At 40.2% G+C, this 20,452-nt stretch overlaps 1 protein-coding gene across 4 annotated transcripts in view; it reads left to right on the top strand.

Moving 5' to 3' along the window:
- gramd4a (GRAM domain containing 4a) overlaps positions 1-20,452 on the top strand; it is a 166,381-nt gene that overhangs the window by 11,188 nt on the left and 134,741 nt on the right. For 2 of the 4 annotated variants that reach the window (XM_072241011.1, XM_072241014.1), the window contains exon 2: positions 18,214-18,424. In XM_072241011.1, coding sequence (XP_072097112.1) covers positions 18,214-18,424 — 211 coding nt within the window. Of the gene's footprint in view, positions 1-12,653; positions 12,770-13,247; positions 13,375-18,213; positions 18,425-20,452 lie in introns of those variants that run through there. The other 2 variants (XM_072241013.1, XM_072241012.1) reach the window with 2 other exon arrangements.

The raw sequence follows: 20,452 nt of genomic DNA, 5'->3' as shown, positions 1-20,452 counted from the left end.
TGTGGTCTTCTTGGAGGTTGATACTTAGTCTGCTGAGTATTTGTTGTTTATTCGTGGTCCTTCAGAATGTTGCCACCTTGTGAATTCTTTGCCAATGTAGAAACCCAGGATTGGGCTAATTAATCATAGTGTGTATCTTTGATAGATCAGTACACATGTTCGTTAAAGTTCAGACAGAAAATGTATCTCAGAGCTTTAGTTAATTTGTGTTGAGTAATGCTGAAGAGGAATGCAGCAAAGTGTGACTTGGCCTGCTGAAGGCAGACTTGGATATTTTACTGCACAAGAGGACAAATATGGAAATGCAATAGAACAGACTCCTCCTCTAATCTCCAGTCATCATTAAAGAAATTGAATTGAGAAGCAGATGGCATTTTGGGGAAATATAGGGATGCTGAGGTGTGAGGGAGAAAATTGGGAGGGGGGCTGAGAACATCAAGGAATGAAAGGGGTTGTGGGATTGCAAAAAGTAACCATGGTGAGATAGAAAGGCTTGTATGAAGAGGGATGCTTTAAATCCCCAGCACAAACTGGTTAAGGTCGGGGCTTTGTGAAGTAAGAGCTGACTGTATTTGAGTAAGGCCTTCAGTGACCCAGTGGCTGACACATAGGTTAGAGTTCAAACTCCAAACTCTAAATTTCAAATGAGCCTTGTGCCCCATTGCATATCTCTGCTCGTGCCCAGCAACTTATCTGCACAAGCTTGTCATATGCATTGAATGTCACCGCATTAGGTAACAGCTGCCTATGCTGATTGCAGTGTCCAGATTGACAGCAGCTGGACGGTCACAGAATCCAGCCCTTTTTCTCCTCCCTTTGTATTACACTTGATATACTTCATTTGTTGTTAACCCAGTTCTAGGTTTCATCAACTGTTATATTTGAAAAGACTATTTAAAATAATTAAACCAAAATGTAATATTGGATCTGTCAGCATACTGCTTAATGAGTCAGGAAACCCAGAAATGTTTTGATACATTAAGTAGTTGAAAAGCCAGCAGCAGATGTGCATCATTTCCCAGCCTGTCCCATCCTTTTGATTCACATTGTGCCAAAACATTAAAATATAGCCGTTTCTGATTTGTGTTTTTTCCTGAAGATCTCATAACTAACTGTAAAATGCTTTTGAAAAGAGTCACAACATTCAGTGTAAATTAGAAATGGCATACAAGGTTGTACTGTGATTGCACTTCACTTGTGTATATGCATAACTGTTTTCAATGTGATAGTTTAGTTATCCACTCAACTTTGGCCCGGTTTGAGTTTATTTCATTGCAAGGCAATTGTAAAACATTACTAATTAACGCTACCAAATTGAGTAGGACATAACTCTGAAGGTATCATCACACGACTTTTCCCTGTGCTCTGCACGCTGGCTGTTGAATTTCACCAATGCATTAATCCTCACTTAAACTGCTCTGCCTCCCCTTGCCTTTTACAACAGCCAGGAAGTGAACACGCCCCAGTAAGTGGTCATAGTGACAATTCCATTGTAAACTATCAGTTAAATAATTTTCTTCTTATTCTCACCTTGCTTCCCTCCATCCCTGTTAGCATTTTGCAACCACTGAAGAGTGTTCAAGGAATTTGCCTTCCTGCGTAATGTTATTGTGTTTTTTTTTTGCTATTGTTGATTACATGCGATGTTTGAAGGGCATTAATTTTTAATTCCCAGGAATTCCAAAGCACTTTAAAAGGTTTAACAGCATTGTAGGTAATAGCTTGACCTTGGCTTCTTTGATTTGAAAGAATATTGAAGAAGGATTCCTTGTCTTCACTCTAGTCCTGTTGTTTTACAGCCTAGTCTGTGTGTTTGCATGACATGAGTGACAGTGAGCTGGCGAGATCTGTGAATTGTTAAACTCAACTCCTGTATTTCTTTTCATATCATGTGCATTCTGTTTAGGTCAGGGATATGTACTGTAGTTGCTGTACTGTTTTATTAATACTTGAATTGCTTTGAATCAGCATTTGAAAACCACCTTCTGCCAATAGGAGATTTTAATAAAGTTAAACCTTTTTGCTTGAAGACCACGTACCTTATAACAATAGAAAATACTGGGTTAGTATTAAGACAATTAGTTCACTTCAAGATCATGATTTATTGAGCACTAAACCATGACACTCCTCCAAGAGGATTACAACCTTGTTGTGATTTGGAGGTTTGTACTTCAATGACCTAGAGAGCTATACTAGCTGAAGTCAGGGCTTTATGCTTTGGCTCTGGTAGGGTCACCCATGCCAAACAGGTCAAAGGGCAGAGGACAGACTAAGAGTAGCCCACTGGTCCTCCAGGTTCAGGGGTTTAGCTCAAGGCTAACAACCCTGACTGGTCAAACAAAATTGTCACGGAAACAGAAATGAAAAATCCTACATTTGAGTGTGATGGTATTCCTGAGTCTCCACTTGGGACTTGCATGACTGACAGTGAAAACCGAGAGGAAGCTACTGACACGATGAAGGAAACGTTGAGCACCACCAGAGGTGGAGGACCTTCATTGCTTCATTGAACGCCAGCAATGTAACGCTGACACTATATTAATTTGTTTAAATATCATCGTTTTTCTTAGGAAAGATGATTTATATAATTTTAGTGTGTCCTTTGACAATTTTGTGGAACATTGCATTTTTGAGAAAGTACTTGATTATTTTTAGTATAGTTAATTGTGTAGATATTGAAAATTCAAGTAAATCTCTGTAAATATAATGTCATATAAATGTGTTAAGCACCTGATTTAATACTGATGGCAGATCTGTAATTGAATTTTGCGTGACTTGCGCAACCCCTCGTGTTGTGCAACTAAATTTGTAGTTCTTCCACCAACCTTGAACATTGAACTTGATAAACATTGAAATTACTTCCTTAATTAATAACTAAAACCATTTTACTCATACATCTGAACAGCAAAGTCCCATTAGGAATGTATATACCTGAAACTGAATTGATCAAATATTGCACATTTCCTCCGTGTACAACATTTTGTTACTTCTTGTAATTTTAAAACATTTGGATCTAACATTGAAATGTAAGGAACAGGAGTAAAAACTTGAATCTTGCAGTAAGAATAACAATGGTGATAGAAATAAACGCTGATCAAATCCAGAGCTTCCTGTCAGGATTTCTCAACTCTTGCAGCCTTTCCAGTTAAGTTAGCAGCAGGCTAATGATAACTTAAAATGTTTACACAAACTGCTTTGAAGAAAAATATGGAATATGTTGTGATTTGTTAAGTGAGCGGTAATTTGATTTTCAATGGTGTGTTGAGCTACAATCAGTGGGTAACCTACATTACCCTGTGAAGTCTAATTTTACATGGCTGGTTATTACGGCCTGGCACATTGGAGTTTGGAGTTCTTTTCCGGTGCTGTATGCTTATCTGTCCTCCCCGTGAGCATGTGGGTTTCCTCTGGGTCCTCTGGTTCCCTCCCACATTTCAAACACTTGCAAGTGAGTAGGTTAATTAGTCATTTTGAGTTGTCCTGTGATTATGCCAGGGTTGAATAGGTGGGTTGCTGGTGGTGCGGCTCAGTGGGCCAGAAGGGCTTGTTCCACGATGTTATCTTTAAATTAATTTCCTCTTGAGTAAATATTTCACTTTATTAAATTCTATTTTAATCTGCTGTGCTCTTCCAGTAGTTATTTCTTTATAATAAAATTTAAGCCAATTAGCACTGTGCCAACTTGTAACTGTGGTGTCAAAGGCCTGACACTTTGAAATCCTTCAACATAATGGGGTGGGGCAGAGGAGGTTGGACAAGCCCAGTGCACAAAGTAGCTGAAAGTGCATCTTTCACATTGTGTTTTTAAAAAGTCTGTTGTTCAGCCAGTTCTGCAAGGTAAAAGATAGAATATTTCACCAATATTCAAAAAGCAATTGTTCTGTTGATTTTTGTGATTGATTTTTAAATCCCGAAAATAAAAAAGAAATGTGTTTTTTTAAATTGTCACCGATCGGTGATGTAAGAGCCATGTGTCTATTTTCTGTCTGTCTGTATTGTACTTGGTGCTGTGTTTATTATGAGCAATTTGCCATGTGGGTTGGAGTGTGGTAGAAGTAGATGTGTCTAGTTATATATTCATGCTTTGTGCTAGTTAGTTTAGCTTCATTGAAAGGCAGGCAGCCAGAGAATAATTTTTTTTTTATTAACCACTAATTTGATCCCCAATTACTCTTACGCTGCTATATTGTTAATTTAGTTTAGTTAATTTCTAAAACTGCTATAAGATTGATCATTTTTGCTGATTTCATAATAAAGGATTCAACGTTCTTTTTTTGTTTTGGAACTCAGTTATTTGGAAGCACGTCATACAGTGTCAATTTCTGTACTCGGTCTCTCAGCGGTTTTGGTTGGTTTTCAAAAACCGCTACGGGGAAACGTTGATATTGAAAGTGACTTGGCTGTCCTTGTGCACAAAACGGACATGCAGATATAGAAGGCAATTGGGAAGGCAAATTGTATGATGGCCTTTATTTCAAGAACAGTTATACAGGGCTATTATGACACTGCACCTATTGTAGTTTTAGTGCTGATCTTATTGAAGAAAGGGTGTACTTTGTTCTGGAAGAAGAGCAATAAAATTCACCAGATTGGTTCCTGGGATGGAGGTTGGAGGGGAGGTGAATATTCTCAAAGACAGCTGAGGGAAATTAGATATGGTGTTTATGAAAATTATTGAATTTTTAAAGATGTCTCCAGGTTAGATGCTGCAAGGACTTTTCCTCTTGATGATTTATCAGATTTAGGTGGAGGAGTGGGCATGATGTCTCAGTATTAGACCATCAGACCATACGATACAGGAGCAGAATTAGGCCTTTGGTTCATGGAGTCTGCTCTGCCATTTCATCATGGCTGATCCAATTTTCCACTCAGCCCCAATCTCTTGCCTTCTCTCCATATCCCTTCACGCCCTGACCAATCAAGAATCAATCAATCTCTGCCTTGAATATACATAAATATTTGGCCTCTAGAGCTGTCTGTGGCAAGGAATTACACAGATTCACCACCCTTTGGCTAAAGAAATTCCTCCTCATCTCCGTTCTAAAAGGACGCCCCTCTATTCTGAGGCTGTGTCTTCTGGTCTTAGACTCCCCCACCTTAGGAAACATCCTCTCCACATCCGCTCTATCAAGGCCTTTTATCATTCGATGGATTTCAATGAGGTTACCCCACATTCTTCTGAATTCCAGTTGATACAGGCAGAGAGCCATCAGACGCTGTTTGTACGACAAGCCATTCAATCCTGGAATCATTATCGTGGACCTCCTTTGAACTGTCTCCAGTTTCAGCACATGCTTTCTAAGGTAAGGGGCCCAAACATGCTCACAACTCTCTCAAGTGAGGCCTCACCAGTGCTTTATAAAGTTTCAGCATTACATCCTTGCTTTTCTATTCTAGTCCTCTTGAAATGAATGCTGACATTGCATTTGCAAATTAACCTTTAGGGAATCTTGCCCAAGGGCTCCCAAATCCCTTTGCACCTCAGTTTGTTAAGTTTTTTTCTCCAAAGAGAGGGCATATAACAGAGCAAACCCTTTCACTTCTTCGACCAAAGTGCATGACTATATGGTTCCCAACACTGTATTCCATCTGCCACTTCTTTACCCATTCTCCTAATCTGTCTCAGTCCTCTGTAGCCTCTCTACTTCCTCAAAACTACATGCCCCTCCAACTAGCTTCATATCATTTGCAAACTTTGCAACAAAGCCATCAATTCCATTCTGCAAATCATTGACATATGACATATAAAGAATCGGTCCTAACACAGACCCATATGGAACCACTGGTCACCAGCAGTCAGTCAGAAAAGGCTCCCTTTATTCCTACTCCTTGCCTCCTGCCAATCAGCCACTGGTTTGTCCATGCTAGAATCTCTCCTGTGATACCATGGGCTTGTAACTTGTTAAGCAGCTTCATGCGTGGCACCTTGTCAAAGGCCTTCTGAAAATCCAAGTACATAATGTCAACTGATTGTTCTTTGTCTATCCTGCTTGTTATTTCTTCAAAGAATTCCAACAGATTTGTCAGACAAGATTTTCCCTTAAGGAAACCATGCTGACTACTGCCTATTTTATCATGTACCTTCAAGTACCCTGAGACCTCATCCTTAATAATCGACTCCAACAGCTTCCCAACCACTGAGATCAGACTACCTGGACTGTAGATTCCTTATTTTTTCTGCCTCTCCTTTCTTGAAGAGTGGAGCATTTGTAATTTTCCAGTCTTCTGGAACCACTCTAGAATCTAATGATTACCTAAAGATCATTACTATGACTCCACAATCTCTTCAGCCACCTCTTTCAGAACTCTGGGGTGTACACCATCTGGTCCAAATATCTACCTTCAGATATTTAAGTTTCCCAAGAAATATTCTCAATTAATGGTAACTTAGCACACGTCATGACTTCTGACACCTGGAACTTCCAGCATACAGCTAGTGTCTTCCACAGTGAAGATTGATGCACAATAGTTATTCAGTTCATCTGCTGTTTCATGGTTCCCCCATTGCTACCTCTCCAGCATCATTTTCTTGTGGTCCGATATCTACTCTCACGTGTCCTTTGCAGTTTTACGTAAATGAAGAAACTTTTGGTTTTCTCTTTAATGTTATTGGTTAGCTTACTTCCGTATTCCATCTTTACCTTAGTGATTTTTTTTAGTTGCCTTTCTGTTGGTTTTTAAAAGCTTCCCAATCCTCTAACTTCCCACTAAGTTTTGCTCTGTTTTATGCCCTCTTTTTGGCTTTTATATTGGCTTTGACTTCTCTTGTTAGCCATGGTTGTGTCATTTTTCCTATAGAAAACTTCTTCCTCTTTGTGTTGTATATATCCTGTGCTTCCAGAAATATCAGCCATTGCTGCTCTGCCATTATCCCTGCCAGTGTTCTTTTCCAATCAATTCTGGCCAACTCCTCTCTCATGCCTCTGTAATTCCCTTTATTCCACTGTAATACTGATACACCTGACGCTAGCTTCTCCTCCTCAAATTTTATGGTGTATTCAATTATATTATGATCATTTGCCCTTCAGGGTTCTTTTACCTTAAGGTATTGCAAACAAGGACAGGCCATTTATGAGGAGAAAGTTCTTCACTCGAATGGTAGTGGTTCTTTTAAAATGTTCAAATCAGGAGGAATCAGGCATTGAGTTTACTTAAAACCAAGATTGATCGGTTTGTGGAACTTGAGAGAATGAAGGGCAGTGCAGAAAACAGAACGGTGCTCGGAGATGAGGCATGATTGTGATGAACGGCCGGCTTAAGATGCCAGCTGACCTCCTGCTCTTAATTCTTATATTAACTAAATGCAGTTCATTAAAAGCACTCTTTCCCAATTCCATGCATCGATTCCTCTCTGTAATGCTTGTTGCTCTTGTACAAGATGTATGTGGAGCAGAATCAGTTGGCAAACTCTCCAGCACAATTGATGAGGAATTACAGGATAATTACGCTCTGCTGCTGGACTCCACGATGAGTCAAACATTAGAAGGCATTTGGAATTGTTGCGCGGTATTTAGGACTTGTGTTTACCAGGAAATCTTGTACTTGGCCCTTTGTGCGAAGAGTATCATACTTACTTCAACCCACCACCCCTACTGGGGTTTAGGCCGTCAATAGCAGTTCGCCAGAGTCCTTTGTCAGTCCTGTGGTTTCTGTTTTCACCTCACAACTTCATACGTCTTCTAGGCAAAGATGCTTCCTCTCCTAAGCATGAGGACTTTGGAGGTTCTGTTGGCATCTCTATAGCACTAGCTTTTTACGGGGGGGGCAGGGGGGTTGTGCTGTGAGACACAAGCCCAACCCTCCTCCTTCCACAACCAGGCTTGGGACCATCCGTGGCGGAGTTTGTAGAGTATCATGCATTAAAGGATAACTGCTGCAACCATGCACTTCTGATTGGTGGCATTTAATTACCTTAAAAAGTTGCTTTTATTTTCTTTGAGAGTTGAATTTATGTTGGATTGAAATGCCACTCCTGTACAATTGAAATGTTTATCAGTTTCACAAAACTGATTAATCAACTGACTTGTGTTATATTTCCAAAATGCAGTTCTGTTAGTTATGCACAAAAGGATTATTTTCTGTAGTTAAAATAAATGGGACATAGTGAGGTGGCAAGGAAGTTTGGACTATGGGTTTTTAAGGTGCTGTTGGGGAAAAAATGGGAAACAATAGTTAAAAATAACAATTTTTAAAGTATTTGAACTCTGAATGATGTATTTTGTTAGACCTTTTTCACAAACTGCAAATTAGGGCATCATGGTAGCGTAGCTGTTAGCACAATGCTTTACAGTACCAGCGATCAGGGTTCAATACCCACCACTGCTTGTAAGGAGTTTGTACGGTCTCCCAGTCACCACGTGGGTTTCCTCTAGGCGCTCTGGTTTCCTCCCACAGTCCGAAGGTGGTTGTTATGTTAAGTGATCACTGTAAATTGTCCTGTGATTAGGCGAGGGTTAAATAGAGGGTTGCTGGGCAGCATGGTTCAAAGGGTCGGAAGGGCCATTCTGTGCCATATCTTGATTAAAAAAAATTGATAGCCTAGAATGTTCATTAAGCATGCCAAATAGGAATTTTGGACATTTTGTTATTTTGTATCTTGGGGTTAATGTTTTTTATCAATAGATATCATCGTCATCATTATGTGCTGTGCCGAATGATTGTTCTTGGCAAATTTTTCTGCAAGAGTGGTTTGCCATTGCCTTTTTCTGGACAATATCTTTTCAAGACGGGTGACCCCAGCCATAACCAATACTCTTTAGAGATTGTCTGCCTGGTGTCAGTGGTTGCATAACCAGGATTTGTGATATGCACCGGCTGCTCATACGACCATCCACCACTTTCTCCCATGGCTTTTGAGGACTAAGCAAGTGCTACACCTTTCCCAAGGGTGACCTGCAGGTTAGTGGAGGAAAGGAGTGCCTTATTCCTCCTTTGATAAAGACCCTGCCACCCACAATAGATAGTTAACCGACAGTGGTTCTAAAGTTTGTGAACCCTGTAGAATTTTCTCTATTTCTGCATAAATATGACTTAAGTGTAATCAGATCTTCACATAAGTCCTAAAACTAGATAAAGAGGACCCAATTAAATAAATAACACAAGAGATTATACTTGTTAATTTATTTATTGGGAAAAATGATCTAATATTACATGTATTTGTTGGAAAAAGTATGTGAACCTTTGCTTTCATTAACTGGTGTGATCCCCTTGTACAGCAATAACTTCAACCAAATGATTCCGTTAACTGTTGATCAGTCCTGTGCATCGGCTTGGAGGAATTTTAGGCCATTCCTTCTTACAAAATTGCTTCAACTCTGGGATATTGGTGGGCTTCCTTGTATGAATCTCTTGCTTGAGGCCCTTCCACAATATTTCTATAGAATTAAGCTCAGGACTTTGACTCGGCCATTCCAAGACACGAATTTTCTTCTTTTTAAACCATTCTGTTGTTGATTTACTCTTGTATTTTGGATCATCGTCTTGTTGCGTTATCCAACTTCTATAAAGCTTCAGGTGCCAAACCGCTACCCTGACATTCTCCTGTAGAATGTCTTGATACCATTTTGAATCCATTGTTCCCTCAACAATTGCAAGCTGCCCAGGCCCTGAGGCAGCAAAGCAACCCCAAACCATGTTCCACCATGTTTCATAGTTGGGATGAGGTTTTGTCGTTGGTGTGCATTGCCCTTTTTCTTCCAACATAGCAATGTGCATTTCTGCCAAGAATTTCAACTTTTATCTCATCTGACCACAGAACGTTGTCCCAGAAGTGTTGTGAAACATACAGTTGGTCTTTTGCAAACGGAAATAGAAGTTGTTGGGCGATGTTCAAGGTTCTTGGGTGGGGTGGGGGGGCATGGCAGTAAGTGGCACCCTCACTTGAGGCACGAGATCTGACCGGCTGTTAGTGGAGCAGGCACTTCCCAAAAGAAGGATGAGGCACTGGAACACAGGAAGAATCATAACTCTGTAGGTGGTGACCACTTGTCGTCACAATACGCCTGAAACTCAGCAATCTTATCCAACCTTACCAACCAAACAGACATTATTAATTAGCGTAAATTAGCAACCAGGTTGCCCAACAGTTCCCTTTGACTCGCGGCACAGAACAAGTTTGTGCAATTTAAATTTGGTAAGTCAAGTACACCCTCTCAACTTTCTCGACAGATCTATGGAAAACAGCGCTGGCTGGAACCAAATGGTGAAATACAGCCAATCAGTGAACTTGCTGACCCTGAAGATTCCTCTTGAGATGTTCAAAGCAACCTTGGCTTTATATGCGTGGTTAAAAATCATCTTTAGTGGTTGAGGCGCTACGTGATTGGTGAATTCCAGTAACTGGAATAGTATAAAGGTAGCCTGCCAAACACCAGCTCTGTCCCGACTAACATTCAGATTCCAATCTGAATCCTTGTCAAAGTAATTTTCGCTGTTATGATCATCTTCATCTTCACCTTGCCGTTCCTTTGTGGGGTGCTACCAGTGTTCCGACCGTGTCAACTCGCTGCCGTCATCAACATTCGATAGGCACTCCCAGTTTGTGTTAATTTTTTATTTTAATTTAGCCCCGTTAATGATGGCTAAATGCGTACAGTGCAATCTCTGAGTCTGAAGGTGGTGAAGCCTTGAATTCTAATCCGGCTAAGAAACAGAAACGACAGAAAGTGCATCAGTACAATGTTACATAGCTGGAGCATGGTTTTATTCCATTCTCTTCAGATCAGCGATGCCCCGTGTCTTATTTGTAATACTGTACTGTCTAATGAAGCCATGAAGCCATCGAGATTGCAGGAACACTTCTGTAAAAGACACCCTGAAAAGGCTACTTATGGCGTTACTCAGTTCCAGAAGATGAAAGAAGCATTTGAAAAGTGTTGCACACTGGAGTCATTTGCCAAGAAAGCTAAAAATGACCTTCATAGTGGTCTCATTGTTTCTTATAGCATTTCCAAAATGATAGCAAAGTGTGGAAAATCTCACACAATTGGTGAAAGATTAATAATGTCTGCTGTATCAGAAGTGCTCACCACTATTCTCAAAATGGATACGTATTTTAAAATCAATTCCTCTGAGTAATAACTCTGTAGCTCATCGTATTGCTGAAATGAATGAAGACGTTGAGTAACAACTATACACAGAGTTACAATAAACAGAAACACGAGGAAATCTGCAGATGCTGGAATTTCAAGCAACACACACAAAAATTGCTGGTGAACGCAGCAGGTCAGGCAGCATCTATAGGAAGAGGTACAGTCGACATTTTGGGCCAAGACCCTTCGTCAGGACTGACTGAAAGAAGAGATAGTAAGAGATTTGAAACTGGGAGGGGAAGGGGGAGATCCGAAATGATAGGAGAAAACAGGAGGGGGAAGGGATGGAGCTAAGAGCTGGAAAATTGATTGGCAAAAGGGATATGAGAGAATCATGGGACGGGAGGCCTAGGGAGAAAGAAAGGGAGAGGGAGGAAGCCCAGAGGATGGCCAAGGAGTATAGTGAGAGGGACAGAGGGAGAAAAAGGAGAAAGAGAGAGAAAAAATTTAATAATAAATAAATAAATAAATAACAGATGGGGTACGAAGGGGAGGTGGGGCATTAACGGAAGTTAGAGAAGTCAATGTTCATGCCATCAGGTTGGAGGCTACCCAGGCAGAATATAAGGTGTTGTTCCTCCAACCTGAGTGTGGCTTCATCTTGACAGTAGAGGAGGCATATCAGAATGGGAATGGGATATGGAATTAAAATGTGTGGCCACTGGGAGATCCTGCTTTCTCTGGCAGACAGAGCGTAGGTGTTCAGTGAAACGATCTCCCAGTCTGCGTCGGGTCTCGCCAATATATAGAAGGCCACATCGGGAGCACCAGATGCAGTATATCACCCCAGCCGACTCACAGGTGCAGTGTCGCCTCACCTGGAAGGACTCTCTGGGGCCCTGAATGGTGGTGAGGGAGGAAGTGTAAGGGCATGTGTAGCACTTGTTCTGCTTACAAGGAAAAGTGCCAGGAGGGAGATCTGTGGGAAGGGATGGGGGGGGGGGTGGGATGAATGGACAAGGTAGTCGCGTAGGGAGCGATCCTTGTGGAAAGTGGGGGGGGAGGGAAAGATGTACAATAAACAATTTGGGATACAACTGGATGAGTGAATTGCGCGAGACAACAAGGTATTACTAATGACATTTGTACAGTTTATCAAAAATGAAAATATTTATGAAGAGATTCTCTTTTGTAAAAAGTTTTAAAAACAAACATCAACAAATATCAATGTACAATGAGTGGGGAAAAAAGAAATTCCAAGTCTGTTTGCAATCCATTGTGTAATTTATCATCATCTTGCAGCCAAAAACCTCAGTAAGCAACTTCTATCAAGCATGACTTTTACTTTATACTTTATTGTCACCAAACAATTGATACTAGAACGTACAATCATCACAGCAATATTTGATTCTGCGCTTCCTGCTCCCTGGATTGCAATATTAAATATTAATAATATCTGCTATCAACCAAATTAAAGCTCATCCATTAAATAGCAGAATATTTTGCCTGTTATGCCAAGATAATGATGAAGAGTTTGAATACTTGCTTCTTCACACTGAAGTGTGTTGGCTGTCAAAAGGCTGCTGCCTAAAATGTTTTTTTAATCTTTTTGACACTGGTTAGATTTTTGCTCAAAGTCAACAAGAGCTTGGGAAACAAGATTGAACTTCTACGTGGAGATGTGGCATACCTGGCCGATCTGTATGACAAAATGAACATTCTAAATTTGAAACTGCAAGGTGAGAATTTTACTTTAATCCAGGCAAAAAGTGCAGTGTCCACTTTAATCAGGAAATTGGAAATAAGCAAAACGTTGGGAGAAGAATATTCTTACAGTTTTCCTCCATGGAAAGTATGGCACTCTTTCGCAGACGGTGATTTGCAGCAGTACTGCTTAAACCTGTAGTCACTAAAGAAGGATTTTCAGAATTGATTCAAGGATTTGAACAATCTGGAAATTCCAATCTTGGTAATTAACCCATTTCTTTGAAAGTGAAAGAAAAGGAAGAGAGCTTGCAGGAAGAAATTATTGAAATTCAGAATGATGAAGAAGCAAAAATGTTTTTCAAAACTGTCGGTGTTTGTGGTATGTGGCTAAACTGTCATACAAAGTTTCGTGGTCTTTGGAGAAGAGCCAAGTTGCGTTTCTATCCTCCTACTTTGTTGAAAGAGGCTTCAGTGCAGTGAACCACGTACTCACAAAAAGCAGAAACTGCTCGGACATTGTTATGCTTGGGGACTTAAGGATTTTGCTGTCACAACTTGAACCAGATATTTCAACTCTTGCTAAAAACCATCAAGCTTGAGGATCACATTGATATTGAAGCTGCTGTACGGTGCACAGGTACTGTGTAAGCTAGGTTTAAAGAAAATTAAAAATTTTAAGCAGAATAATTTTTCTCATATTAGCATATGGTAAGCATGTTTTTACACTATGGGGGCATCAGAAAATTTATTATGCCAGGGCAATGTTGGCAAGTATGAAGCTGCTTTTGGGGTGGGGGGGCAATGGCAAGTATGAAAGTGCTTTAGGGGTATGTTGGGCAAAAAAATGGTTGGGATACACTGTGTTAAATGATATATTTGGAAGAGAATACTGCATTTTATTGACTGCTTTCAGGACTTAATAGTTTTGGTATTCTTGTCATTTGTAGTGTTTTGGTGATTGCATTTCTGGTGGTCTTGTTTAAAAAGCTGCTGCACTTTTCTGTTGATAGCACTGAGTCAGAACCACATTGAAACTATTCTTGAGCTTGAGCATGTAGTCTAAGTTAATACTGCAAGGATGCATTAGGAGGTCATTCTTCATTGTCAGTGACAATTTGTACAAATAACATACTAAGTAAAGGTTCCATTTGTCTGTTCAGGTGAACTTTACATACTGCAGCACATTTTTAGGAGAAGAAGCAGCAAACAACACTTTTTACTTCAGCGGTGTCACCAAAAACATAGCTAACTGGTTCTGCATGTCATTCCTGTTTGCGGAATCTTTGCATAAATTGGCTTCTGCATTCACCTACATAGTAAGTGAGAACATGCCAACAACTCATTTGCCTTCATATGCTGGAAATCTTGAGCAACACACACAAAATGCTGGATGAATTCAACAAGACTGGCAGCATTTATGGAGGGGGGAAAACAGTCGACATTTTGGGCTGAGACTCTTTATCAGGATAGCCTGAAGCATTGACTGTTCAGTCTCCTCCATGGATGGTGCCCGACTTGCTCAGTTGCCCCAGCATTTTGTGCATGTTGTTAAAGTATGTGGTAATACATGTCTGCCTCTGATCATCTCCTGAGCTGATAAATACATTGAATCTCTTTTTATTTTATTTATTTATTGAGAAACAGTATGGAATAGGCCCTTCCGGCCCTTCGAATCATGCCACTCAGCAACCCATGATTTAACCCTAGCCTGATCATAGAATTTACAATGACCTATTTACTTACCAACTGGTACATCTGTGGAGAATAAACCGGAGCACCTGGAGGAAACCCATGCAACCACAGGGAGAATGTACAAACTCTGTACAGACAGCAGCAGGAAATGAATCCAGGTTGCTGGTACTGTAAATTGTTGTGCTAACAACGACTTTACCATGCCACCCTACAGACCCTCTCTGAAGTCTTCCTCTGACCAAACTTTGAGCCACTCTCCTAATATCTTCTTTGGATCGGTATCTGTCTTGTTGTTCAATGAAGTTCTTGTGGGTTATTTTTTTCTGTTTTAGAAGTATTATGTAAATACATATTATTTTTATTGGACCATAACGCCTAAGATGGTTCCATGTTCAGTAAACTTTGACAAACTTCTGTAGATGCATGGTGGAGAGCCTACTGACTGATTGCAACATGGCCTGGTATGGAAACATCAATGCCCGTGAATGGAAAGACCTACAAAAAAATAGAGGATGCAGCCAGACCATGGTGGAGAAAGTCCTCCTCGCCGTTGAGCACACCTACAAGAAGTGCTGTTGTAGGAAAGAAGCGTTCATCACCAAGGAACCCCACCATCCAGGCTATGCTGTCTTCTTGTTGCTGCCATTAGGAAGGAGGTGCAGGAGCCTCAGGTCCCACACCACCAGGTTCTGGAACAGTTATTATCCTTCAACCATTAGGCTCTTGAACCAGAGGGGATAACTTTACTCACACTAGTATTGATCTGATTCCACAACCCAAGCTCAATTTCAAGGGCTCCACAAATCCATTTTCTCAATATTTATTTGTTTCTTTTTGCGTACAAACGTATTTGCATATTTTGTTGTCTTTTGCAAATTGGTTGTTTGTGAATCTTTGTGTGGTTTTTTATTGATTCTATTTTTTTTGTGTTTACTATGAATGCTCACAAGAAAATGAAGCTCAGGGTAGTATATGTTGATATATATGTACTTTGATAATAAATTTACTTTGAATTTTGAACTTTTGAATGTCTAGAATTTTCTGCTTGAGATATTTGTGGAGGCTAAAACGTCAAGGGTATCTGAAGAGGGAGAAGACACATTTTTGAACTTGGATCAGGGAACTTGGGACTATGGGGAACTGGTACAGATGAGGTGAAATCTGGGGCAGATCAGCTGTGTTCAAAGCTGGGGCGGACTTGAGGGGCATGGTTCATTGAGTTCTTTGGTTCTCCGGATGTATCAGAAAATGAGAGGTCAATCTGATGACTCTGCAGCATTGTATGAGATGCTATTGATAGTTAAACAATACAAAGCTAATTGGCTGCAACGTGGCCAAGCATCTCCAACATTGGAATCTACCCAATAATGTAGAAAATGGCTCGTATTTGTTATGTTCGTTTGGAAGTTGATCAAATCTGATTTCTTAACTTCTACCATGTTCATTTATTATTTCTTGTCAGCAAAGTGTTGGAAGCTGTTCTATATTGTGCTATTAATGTGTGCACCTGCACTGAGTTGGGTATCTGTTTAGATAAGGGCTCTCATCCTGGGATCCATGGACCCCTTGGTTAATAGTAGGGGTCCATGGCATAAAAAAGGATGGCAACCCCTGGTTTAAATCATTAGGCTCCAGATCATTGGTCAGAATAAAGGGATTAATTCCAGAAATGAGAGTGATTTCTCTTCACACACTGACAAGTGCTGACTTTGTGGCATCAGGGACAGTGACCCAAGTCATACTTAGCAAACAAGCAACACACATAAAAGTTGCTGGTGAACGCAGCAGGCCAGGCAGCATCTATAGGAAGAGGTACAGTCGATGTTTCTGGCTGAGACCCTTCATCAGGACTAACTGAAAGAAGAGCTAGTAAGAGATTTGAAAGGGGGAGGGGGAGATCCGAAATGATAGGAGAAGACAGGAGGGGGAGGGATGGAGCCAAAAGCTGGACAGGTGATTGGCAAAAGGGATATGAGAGGATCATGGGACGGGAGGCCTAGGGAGAAAGAAAAGGGGCAGGGGGGAAGCCCAGAGGATGGGCAATAACGGATGGGGTACGAGGGGGAGGTGGGGCATTAATGGAAGTTAGTGAAGTCAATGTTCATGTCATCAGGTTGGAGGCTACCCAGACGGAATATAAGGTGTATATCAGGTTGGAGGCTACCAAACAAGGTCAGGGTTTATGTTTCCTTTTATGTCTCTGATCTCCTGAATCACCAAAGTCCAATCACTACTTCCATGATTAGAGAATATAGTCTGATTCCTTGGTTGATTAACACTAAGGTTTTTTTTAAACAAGTAGATTTTTTTTGCCCTATTTGCCCTATCATCTCAAAGCCTCACTGTCACCATCAGTGGATTGGTCTCAGCCCGAAATATTGACTGTACTGTTTTCCATAGGTGCTGCTTGACCTGCTGAGTTCCTCCAGCATTTTGTGTGTAGGTTGTTTCCTGTATCTACCATCAACAAAATGAACAGTAAAAATTAAATAAATCATTGGCACCTTCCAAATTATCTCAAAGACAAGGCTGGTAGGAGTATGTGAAGGATCCGTGCATTCCCTGCACATCACACAGCAACTCACAGATTTTTACTGCTCCTAATGGCACAGTGAGCATTCTATCAGCACAAAATAAAGGTGGTTCAGGAAGATGTTTACCACCACCTGCTGAAGGGCAGTCATGGTTAGCCAGTGGATTCTGGCCTTAAAACACACACAAAAATTAAGGTCATAAGCAACTACAATGCCAATGGGATACTTTAAGAGGGGGGATGACTTGTGATACACTGAAAGATTTGTGCAATAGTCTCTTAATTCGATCAAAATGAAAACTTAGTAAATGGTGATTAGTAATATATATTTGGCTTACTTGAATGTAAAATAATACTTTAAAATGACTTGTTGAGTTTGCACTGGAGTATAAATGAGAAGCTGTTGTAAACAATGCTAGGTTAGGCATACATGATTTTTTAGTGAGTATGCACATGGTTTTATAAAAATGAATCAGAATTACTTTGTTGCCAGTATGTGAAACATAGCAGAATTGATTGTGGTTTAGTGCTAGGAATAAACCACAGGACAATACCATAACAGACAACACCATAGCAACTAACAATTTATAAGACAACAGTGCAGAGACAGCCATGGGCAATCAACAGTTAGCAGTACAGTCACAACAAGTGTCAATAATCAAACTTAAATTATGTGAACATATGAACAAATTAAATAATTGTCAATAGAACAAGGAGGGCAGGAAAGACCACTTAATGGATGTTGTGCAGGGACAGTTAAGGTGTTACACCTGACTAAGTTTTGTTGAGAAGCTGAATGTTGTTGTTCTTGGCCTAAGCCATTTTTTTTTTTTTGAATTTAAAAACATCTATCTCTCAAATTGAAAGTGTATTGGTGTTGTGTTGCTTGTTTTATTTCCAGTGATGATTTTTCACTTATTTTAAGGATGAATTCTAATTGGAGCAGATGTGATCCAGTTTCTCTGAGAAGCTGACTGCTTAATTTGTGAAATAATTTACAATTAACTCAGAATTATACATTGGTAGACGTGTTAATTATGAATGCCATGTTTTGTAATAGACAATAAACCACAGATTTCTCATGTTATAGACTAGTCATCAGTTTGGAATACTGTCAGAATGTTCTCTGCTCCACATGTGCTTCTATGAATCTCTTGAGATCTGACTGCCTGTTCGTTGAATAGCATGTGCTGGAAATTAAACAGTGCTTGGGAATATTTTGTCAGTGTGTTGTGTTTTCCTCTTTATCAGGAACAGCATTCATCATGTTAAAGTGAAGGAAAAGAACTCCGTATTGAACATGCTAAAACGATTGGACAAAATAAGATTCAGAGGACAGAAGAGGGATGAAATACTTGATCTTGTGGAATCTCCCAATGCATCAGACAATGAATGTGGTGATGAAATTCCAGCAAAGCCTGCTCGATGTTCTGTAAAAGATTCTGAAGAATTAAAGGATTCTGTAAGTATTAATTTATTTTTAAATGACTAAGGACTACTTATTCACTTATTTATTCACATGCAGATAAGGCAGTAGCAAGTTGGAAAGCAAGCGTACTTGTAACGCATTTTCCAATGCTTAGCATCCCTATCCAACATGATATTTACCAATTAATTTAGAATCTACTTACGTAAACAATATTGTATTGATGTTTGAATGCATTCTAAGAGCCGAAACCTGCAACTTTAAAGACTGAGAGCTTTTAAATAGATAATAAGGAGTTTATTTTGTATTTATTTATTGGGATATGCATGGAGTAGGCCCTTCCGGTCCTTCGAGTCCTACCACCTAGCAACCCCTAATTTAACCCCAAACATAATTACAGGACAATTTACAATGGCCAATTAACCTACCAACTGGTACAACTTTGGGCTGAGGGAGGAAACTGGGGCACCTGCAGAAAATCCACGCTGTGGTGGGGAGAACATACAAACTCCCTATAGGTGATGGTGGGAATTGGACCCGGGTTGCTGGTATTGGAAAATGTTGTGGTAACCACTAGGCTATTGTGCCGTGAGTTGAATTCCGACTTTCTCGGCTCTTATGGTGTCATACATTTATACAGCATTGAAACAGCTATTCTAGCCCAACTTGTCCTTGCCATGTCTGTCAAAGCGCCTAGTCACATTTGTTTGTGTTTTTGTTCACATTCTGTCCAAATGTATGTAAAACATAATTGTGCCTACCTCTAGCACTTGCTCTGGCATTTTGTTCCATATACCTACCATCCGCTGTGTAGAAAAACATGACTTTCAGGTCCCTTTCAAATTTTTTTCCCTCTCATCTTAAACCAAATGCCCTCTAGTTTTAGACTTTGCTACCCTGCAAAAGAGGGCTTGAGCTACAAAAAGAGATTGAATAGACTGGGATAAGTTGGGACTGTCCTGTAAAGGACGCTGAGTGTCACCTCAGAGAGGTTTATAAAATATGAGGGGCATATATAAGATGGATGGTTATAGTCTCAAGCCCATCCTTGAGTCTTTTCTGCACTTCCTCCAGATCAATCACATCCTTCCTCTAGAATGGAGACCAGAAGTGCGCACAATATTCCAGATGTAGTCTCACCAACCTCTTGTAAGAGGTGTAGCATGGTGTCATAATTCTTGCACTCAGTAACTTGACTAATGAGGCAAGCATGCCTTGTGCTTTCTTTACCACCTTGCTGAATTGTGTCACCACTTTCAGGGAACTGTGTATTTCAGATTAGGTTTATTTATTATCTCTGACTTATATGATGTGAAATTTGTTATTTTGTTGCAGCAATACAATTTAAAGACAAAATTATAATATATTACAGAAGCAAATAATACAAAAAAAAAGAAATTGACAAAATAGCATTCACGGACCATTCAGAAGCCTGATGGTGGAGGGGAAGTTGTTTTCTGAATTGCTGAGTTTAAGTCTTCAGACTCCTGTACTAATGAAGTCCTGATGAGGGGTCTCAGTCTGAAATGTTGACTCTCCATACACGCTGCCCGACCTGCTGAGTTACTCCAGTATTAGACTCTTGTGCTTCCTTCCTGGTGGTAGTCATGAAAAGAGAGCATTCCTGTCATTATCTACTACGCTACTAAATTTGGTGTCATATGCAAACTTGCTAATCATGCCATCTTCATTCTTATACACCTTATAACGAAACATGACAAACAACAGGGGACATAATCTCGCCTTCTGGACTAATCTACTATCTGGAACCTTCACAAATGCCTTGCCAAAGTCCATGAATACAACATCTACTGCCCTGCTCTCATCAAATCTCTTGGTCAGTTCAGAGCACTTGCTATCATAAAGTCATTTGTCTGAAACAGAAACAAAGCCAAGAGACACACAAAAACTCAAGGACTGGCTGCTGAACAATGGCGGCAAGTGTTCTAGACTGACGAGTCAAAATTTGAAACTTTAGACGTAAACCAGGAGGTAGTTTGACCGTGGAAGAGCTGGAGAGTGCTGCATGGATGAGTGTCTGCAGTCAACAGCGAAGCATGGTGG

The sequence above is a fragment of the Mobula birostris genome, chromosome 23 (assembly GCF_030028105.1).
Source record: "Mobula birostris isolate sMobBir1 chromosome 23, sMobBir1.hap1, whole genome shotgun sequence".
Lineage (NCBI taxonomy): Eukaryota > Metazoa > Chordata > Chondrichthyes > Myliobatiformes > Myliobatidae > Mobula > Mobula birostris.
The sequence above is the reverse complement of the archived record's forward strand: the minus strand, read 5'-3'. Positions and strand labels throughout refer to the sequence as shown.